We start from the raw sequence: 8,143 nt of genomic DNA on the forward strand, positions 1-8,143 counted from the left end.
GCATTTGTAACTTCCACACTTGTAGCCGAAGGAATGGGAAGGAAGAGGATGATGTTGTGACCATCAAGTTACCCATTGTGGAGGAGATCAACGATTGATAACTATTCTTCCTACATGTTTCACTTGTCATACAATACCCAACATTATTTGTGCGAATGTTGCTTATCTTGTAGACATTCATCATATGGATGTTGATCTTGCTATTTGGGGGGTGGATGTCAAAGTGATCTTTCTCATGTGAAGGCTACTTTTGAATTTGTGTTATGTTGGAACTTGTCAAGTCATGAACTATGAATTGTCATTGCAAATTTGGAGATGTCATGAACTATGTTGGAACTTTTCAAGTCATGAACCACTTATTTGTGTTATGTTGAACTTGTCAATTGACACGAACTTGGAATTGTCATTGCAAGTTTGTAATCATGCCGTTCAATTATGATAAGACCTTATGTTTGTGGATGTGATATTTGTGCTATTGTTCCTGTCAAAATCAATTGTTTTGATGTCCAAAATTCAAATGAAATGATGTCCAATTTAGTTATGCTTGTTGTCCAAATTTAGTTATGCTTGTTGTCCAAATAAAATGTTTGTGGCTGTGATATTTATGATATTGTTCATGTCAGAATCAATTGTTTTGATGTCCAAAATTCAAATGAAATGTTGTCCAATTTAGTTATGCTTGTTGTCCAAATTTAGTTATGCTTGCTGTCCAAATGAAATGTTTGTGTATGTGATATTTGTGCTATTGTTCATGTCAAAATCAATTGTTTTGATGTCCAAGATTCAAATGAAATGTTGTCCATCCTCTTTATTGTCGATTCTATCCTCCTTTGAAACAAAGATTCTAAATGTTCGAAATTTATCTCGTATATGTGGTAGGGTTTAGGGTACCTAGGAGGACTATATATGTTGTATTTTTGGTCCATTTTTGCTTGCTGTCCATCCTCATATATGTTTCTGTCCATCCTCATATATGCTTGCTTTCCATCCTCATATATGTAGTGACCTGAAGTTAATTCTAGAACATCTCCTTGTCAGGACCATGCATCACTAAACCTGAACTTAACTGAAGAACTTATTTGGTTCCAATCACTCTTCCTCTGTAGTGTTCAAACAGAGGCAAAAACAGTCAAATATTAGCTGAGAGTGGCCAAAACAGAGGGACTTTTTTTGCATAGACAGAGGGGTTTTTGTCCATTTGCTTTACAATATCGAAAGATGCCTACACAGTGGCTAAATAGAGGCTAAAACAATAACTAAATCACTCCCAGCAACCGGTCCAGTCGGTCCTTCAGAGCCTAACTGAGCCTGGCACTAGTTGGCCTTGTCCTGGGAAAGAGGCTCGCTGGCCACCACGGTCCGGTCCGGTCCGGACCGGTCGCGGCCGATACAAAGCAAGGCTCGGTCAAGGACCAGATTGCGTCCAGCCTGAGGCGTTGGCGTGCGAGGCCTCCGACGCTGAATGGATTTGGACGGGGTTGTGTGGCTATAGGTGGGTAAGGATGGCAATGGGTACGGTATGGGACGGGTAGAGCAATACCATACCCATACCCATTTAGTTAATGGGTATAAAATTCTACCCATACCCGTACCCATGGGTATGAAACTTTACCCGTATCCATACCCGACGGGTACCCATACCCATTGGGTACCCAACGGGTAGATCAAATAGTACACGAGTTATTTGCAATTCTACATTCATTTATAGCACATTTTACAAAAAAATCATTGATCATAACTCAATAATAGATAGATGAGTACATGACAATTATCTCAATTCAAATTGACAATTGGTGACAACTTTAACATAGGTTCATAAGCTCACAACATAAATTTAACATAGGTACACTTATGAATCACAGGTAAGGTTCACATGTCAATATAAAACGGGTAGGGTATGGGTATATCCATGGGTAAAAGGCTATACCCGTGCCCTATCTATGACTTAACAAGTAGGGTATGGGTACTACTCGTGGGTATAAAATTGTGCCCATACCCTACCCATGCGGGTACGGTATCCGTGGATACCCGTACCCATGGGTAAAATTGCCATCCTTATAGGTGGGGTTGGATGGATTTGGCTGACGGGGTGGAGTTGTCCGAGCGTGTTCGGGCACTCCCCATACGCAAAGCAAATATGGGTTGTATTTGGGGAGTGCCGGTAAGTCGAGTCATATGGGAGAAATGAGGAGGTTGGCTGGATGGCATTTTTTCCTTCTCTCTCTTGTCTGGACAGTGTCCAGATAGCGATGGGACATTTGAGGGGGGTATGGTTGTAGATGCTCTTAGCGGCCACATCCAAAGGCTAGTGAATCCAACCTCCTCAACATCAAAAGACAGTATGCATATTTCAAAATTACTAAAATGCACTTAAAAAAACAATGAAATAATGCATTCCAAAATTAGTGAAACGTGTTCCAAAATGTTTTAGCACATATACTTGCAACCTGAAATTCATCCAGGTGCATAGTTAAAACAACGGAAAGATAATGTGGAGGTGTACATATGAGCATGCATACGTGGCCACCAAATTGACGACCACGGAAAGGTAAGTTTTCCTCGGTGACCCGGGAAAAAGGCCAGGCATATTGCCGTCGTCCGTCCGGCTCAACCGGCGTCGCACGCCCCTTTAGCCCTTTCCTTTTTTTTTTGCTGGGGGCCTTTTCTTTTCTTCACCCTATTTCCTCGCCGTGTACAGCAACTGATCTTGGTTCTGGAGGCGCCGTACGTGTGCTCGCAACTCAGGGTTGATTCGTACTAGTACTGTATGCCGCTGCCGCAGAGGCGGTGGGATGATTCGCATGCCTTTGGTTGTCGCCGCGTACGCAGAGAAGCATTTCTAACGGGACTGCCTCGGCCAATCACACGCTGCCAGATACGCCGGGTCCCACCCTAGAATCCAACTGCCTCCACGGCGCTGCGTCGTGTGTTGACATGCCTTTATTTGGTGGTGGGTCCCACCCAAGTACGTAGTACTGCATGCAACGTGCAAACACGGGATGACGCTTCCTATTCTCTCTCGTCTCTCTCTCTCTCTGTGTCCAAAGAAACCCATTCCATTTAGTAATTTAGATCATCGATATCTTCTGAACTGAAATTCCGATTTTAGTATTATTTTTCATATTTGACCTCCTTTCGACAAGGTCTTCGAAACAAGACCAATCTTGGATATATTTGAATCTCAGTTATGTCACGTTGCTTTAGCCATACTTCAATTAACCGGAGTATATAGTAGTGTGGATATGCCTCATATCCAGACTACTATATGCAACATGAAATTCATCCACGCGCATAGTTAAAACCAGAGATAATATATACTCGTCGCCTGCTCCACCCTCAACCCATCTGGAGAGTTCGGAGGCAAGCCTGCTGCAATGCAAGCGGCACGTCGTGCTTGGACGGCCTCCATCTTTGCCTGGTGAGCTCCTGTCGGAGCTCCATTTCTGCGTGTGCCCCACCCGTGCGACGTGGCGGGCACGTTCGGGCTTCCCTGTATCCGCACTAGGTATGGGTTTTGTATAGACGGGCGCCGGATAGCCTGGACGTATAGGGACGGTTTAAGGGGTTCAATTGGATTGCATTTTCATGACCAGTCACTCACCTGTCCGCCCGGCCGGACGTAGAAGGGATTTGAGGGCTTCGATTGTAGATACTCTTATCTATGTTGCAGTGTTGCCAAACGTTTCGTCCTGGGTGACATCATGGCCAAAAAATGCGGAGAACATTTTAGTTTTGAGAATTTTGTTCTGTCCCTTTCCTTGTTTCACTTTAGCCACTCATGGTTTCAACTTCGGCATTTCTTATAGCGTGACCATGCTTAATTTTGCAAGCCAAGAGCACAACATCTTTTCTTTTGCCACCAATTAGGATGGAGATACTTGAAAAGTGGTGACATTCTTCAATCCAAACATATGTCGACTATGATGAATGAGCCGACATTCTAATTCCAAAGGAAACTATCTGTGGAGGTGATGAAAAACGAGCAACCACATTCGAAATTAGTAGGGTGGAAAAGGAATTCAAAATTCAAAAGGAGAGCAGCAGCAATGAAGGGGAAAGGAGAAAAGAAAAGAAAACACATGGGAGAGAAGCTTGAACCCTCCAACCAGGCCAGCGCTTTGTCGCCACCTGCTCCAAGCCTCGCAAGCTAAACCATCCTCCACGCCCACGCCGTCGCCGCGGCAAACCAAACCAACCACCCAAAGCCCCGAACCCTCTTCCAATTCGCCTCTCTCCCCCCACCGCCTCGAATCCGCCCTCCCCACCGGCGCCGCGCCGCCCGAAGCCGACGCCCTCCCCGCGCCGCGCCTCCGCGTCGACGGGCCCAACCTCTCCCCCTCCGGCATTCCGAAGCGGGCCCGTCCTCCCTCCTCCTCCCTCCCACCATGAGCAACGCTGGCTCCGCCCCGTCGAAGGGAGGCAGCGGGCGAGCGGCCGCGAGCGGGCGTAGTCCGAGCGATGACACGGACGAGGCGCCCGCTCGGGGCGAGGTGCTCGCGGACGCGCCGGGCTCACCGTCGGCGACCGCGGTCCAGGAGCGGCCGCGCGGGCTCTTCGTCGAGACGAGGACGCGGGGGAGGCTCTGGCCCGCGGCCAGGTGCTCGCGAACGCGCCGCCCTCGCGGTCCGCAGCCCTGGTCGCCGCGAGGAACCCAGGAGCGGCTGGGAGTCGTCGTCGTCGTCGTCGTCAAAACGGCGCCGCCGCGGACGACGAGGTGCTCGCCGAGGCGCACCCTACCATGGAGAACGCGCAGGCTTCGTCGTCTGCGACCCAGATGGTCCTCAACAGCCAAGCGGGCGCCGCGAAGACGCTGGCGCGTGAGCACGACGAGGCGCAACTCACCAAGGCTGACGCGCTCGCCGAGCCATCGGCGACCAAGGGCACCACGAGGAAGCAGCGCGCCAAGATCCGCCAAGAGGGCGAGGCGACCGCCATCAGGAATGAGTGCCGAGAGATCGCCAAGCTCCTGTGCGGCAACGGGGGCATGACCGAGGCGCTGCCACTCGCCGAGGCGCTCGTCGCCGCCCACCCGCGGTCCACGGTGGTGCTCAATTTGGCAGGCGATCTTCATAGCCAGATGAGTTCAGCGCTGTTCGAGACGGGGTCCAAGACTGATGATGAGGATGTGCTGCGCCAGTCGCGCGATCATTCAGTTCTGGCCCTGGCCTACTTCACCGAAGCCAAGCGGTTTGCGCCACGCTGCATCGTGACTCCTGTCTTCCGAGGGAACGAGCTGATGTGCCTTGCAAAGCTCGGTGAGCTTGAGAAGGAAGTCCTTCCTGAGATTAAGCTTCCCTTCGACACAGATGTTGCGTCCGTTGTGTCTCTTCATGCCAATGGGTTTACTGACCGGATTGCTGACATCCAATCTGAGTTCATCCATGCCAGTACCATGATTGACCCGGACGACCCAGCCAGGCATAACATCTGGTATGATATTCGTCGGCGCACCCGCACCCAACACGGGAACAAACGGCGAACCAAGCACGCCAGCCACAGGCTTGAAGGGCTCGAACAGGGCTACCAGCTCATCCACTCGTCGCCCAAGGACAACATTACCAAAGCAAGAGCAGAAGCTTCAGATAAGCTACACGAGATAATGGGATTTGTGTGTGATCAGTTTGTGCCTACCAAAGTGGAGGAGATCTTGCGTAAGGATGTTGCTGCTGCAAGAGAGGAGGCAAAGAACTTGGCTGCAACTTATGGCTACTGTGCCCGAGCACGCATGCTAGAAGGTTATGTGGAGCTGAAGCACACTACAACAGTGGGTGGACCACAGTTTAAGGCAATGTTAAGAGAGCTGATCCAGATGGTCCATGAAGCAGCAGCTGCTTTCAAAGGTTCTATCATCATTGCAAAGTTCCTGGCTGAGCTCTACTCTGCACTTGACCAAGATGAGTACGCAATGAGCATTGTGCAAAGAGCCCTTCTAGTCCATAACCCTGACGACCCGGGCAGACATGATGTGCCTGTTGGTTGCACCCCATGGGACTGCTCTCAAGATAGGATTGCCACTGTCCAAGACCAACTTCGTCAGATGCTTGCCAGGATTGAAGCAAATATAAAATCAAGAAGCCATCCAACAGGTAATTTCCTTTCCTCTTCTCTAAAACAGTGTACTACTCTTGCTAACTAGATGAATTGAACTTATTGACAATTGATTGCCTGTTTCCTCAGATCTTTTAGGAAGCGAAGAAGACGTTGCTGAAGTTGACAATGGAAGTCCGGTCAACGGAAAGGGGAAGAAGAAGAAGAAGAAGAAGAAGAAGACAGAGAAAAAGCCTGCAGTGCATCAGGCATTTAGGTATTCACAGAAGAAAAAGGCGCCCAACCCGAGCAGGATACCTGTATGGGAGGACTGGCTTCGAAAGAACAGAACAACACCTACACCGGCATCTATTCCTCCCATACATGTAAGGCCATCTCTCGCTGATTCCTTAAAATTTAGTCCCTTATATGCCTTCTTTATACTTGAGTTCTTATAACTTGGTTAGTTAAACGGTGGTCTGAACTAGCCGGACCTGCTAACATTTAGTTAAACGATGGACTGAACAACTAAACTTTCTCTGATGCAATGTTTCTGTCCTTAGTAATTACAACCAATTTTGAACCTTCAGAACAGTTGTTCCTGTCTCCAGGCAGAATTGACGTTTGCCAAGGTGTGTTCAGTGCAATAACACTCTTCCCTTTGAGATTTCACTTTGTGTGACAACCAATGATACACTTTGAAACAAAGTAGAATGACTGTTTCTTTCTACGAGCAGAGTGTTATTACAGCCAAATAAGGAAGACCAAAGAGCTAATACAATTGTTTCACTAAACCAAAACTGCATTGATTTTAGTTTCAACAGAAATACTGATCGCAACATTGAAACTAAAATCTGGTGCATGTTGTTCAGTATTACCATTGAAACTAAAATCAATACAGTTTCTGTGACACTGTTCAGATCATAGCTAACATGTCATCAATTTTTCTGACACTGTTCAGTTATGAGTTGCCAACATACGAGTATCCAACACCTTGTCTTAGACGACACCTTGCTGAAAACAAATGAAACATAAACAACTTGAAATATTTTCCAACATTAATTATAACGATGATTAACCCTAGCAGTTAGAGTCTGGCAGTGTGACCGATAAATCAGGGTACTCCCAACCAATCCAATATTGCCATTCAGCTCAGCAAAAGCAGCTAGGGGGATTTGATTGGTTCTTGTGAAGGGTGGAACTGAGAGATAAGGCCAAACAATTCAATTCTGATTCAAGGCCACATAAAACAGGAACTAGAAATCCTGATCAGGATAACAACGTCTTTGCAAATTTTCGAAGAATAGATTATTATCTGCCCATCTCGAATAACAAATACGTGGAAGACTCCTAGCTTTAACTAGAGTACCTCTTCCTCTTTTACCTTCAGATTATTCTGCTAGTATGTTTTAAATGGTTGGTTCTTCACAGATGGTTCAACAACAGCTTGTGCCAGAGTCTGAGGTGAACCTGTATGTCGAGTACTGCCAAGCACTTGCACAGTGTTCAAAGGAGAATTCCGTATGTCACCTATGCTGTTTCGAGGGACTTTACTGCTCTCGAGTGAAGATAAATGATGTAAGCATCTTCATACTATTGATTAGTGCATATATTAATTTGATTTTCTGACTTCTAGCTTTGGTTGAACAGATCGATAATCACTATCGGGAAAAGCACAACTTGAGCCTGGGACAAACTTTCAAGTGCCCTGAGAAACCCTGCAACATCGGGCTTCGCAGCTACACCGACTTCCGGAGGCACCATTACTTCGTTCATCGGTTAACACCTGGCTGGTGGAAACCGGAGAGTTAGTTCAACTTGAAGGTTACAGGGGAGGGTGGTGCAAAGATCTAGCTGTTTTAGCCCATGTTTTTGTGTCAGTGTAATAAGCATAGTTGTTTGCTGGTGGTGGTCATCCAATTCCAGGGATGAAACATAAAAACTGGAAAATCTTTGACAATGTGCCAAGATGAGGTGCTAGTGCTACCTTCTTAGCAATGCGTATGTAGAAGTGGATCGTTGTGTGATGTCCTTGTTTTGCTTTCTTATCTTTTGATCTTTTTCCAGTTTATACTCTGTTGGCTACGGCTGTAAGACTATTTGTTAAATAAAAAAC

At 47.0% G+C, this 8,143-nt stretch overlaps 1 protein-coding gene across 1 annotated transcript; it reads left to right on the top strand.

Moving 5' to 3' along the window:
* The first annotated feature begins 4,738 nt into the window (after positions 1-4,738).
* On the top strand, positions 4,739-7,839 carry LOC119358827. Its single transcript, XM_037625231.1, has 6 exons — positions 4,739-4,831; positions 5,078-6,086; positions 6,178-6,413; positions 6,618-6,659; positions 7,459-7,548; positions 7,678-7,839. Exons 1-6 carry the CDS (start codon positions 4,739-4,741, stop codon positions 7,837-7,839), a joined length of 1,632 nt encoding a protein of 543 aa, XP_037481128.1.
* The last annotated feature ends 304 nt before the right edge of the window (positions 7,840-8,143 follow it).

This window comes from Triticum dicoccoides, chromosome 2A (genome assembly GCF_002162155.2).
Source record: "Triticum dicoccoides isolate Atlit2015 ecotype Zavitan chromosome 2A, WEW_v2.0, whole genome shotgun sequence".
Classification (NCBI taxonomy): domain Eukaryota; kingdom Viridiplantae; phylum Streptophyta; class Magnoliopsida; order Poales; family Poaceae; genus Triticum; species Triticum dicoccoides.

What these genes read in the sequence shown, in the direction of transcription:
- LOC119358827 (XM_037625231.1), top strand. Translation starts at nt 4,739, where the DNA reads ATGGAGAACGCGCAGGCTTCGTCGTCTGCGACCCAGATGGTCCTCAAC. An exon ending in CATCTATTCCTCCCATACAT is followed by an intron (nt 6,414 to 6,617) that starts GTAAGGCCATCT and finishes TTGAACCTTCAG; the next exon opens with AACAGTTGTTCCTGTCTCCA. An exon ending in AGTGTTCAAAGGAGAATTCC is followed by an intron (nt 7,549 to 7,677) that starts GTATGTCACCTA and finishes TTGGTTGAACAG; the next exon opens with ATCGATAATCACTATCGGGA.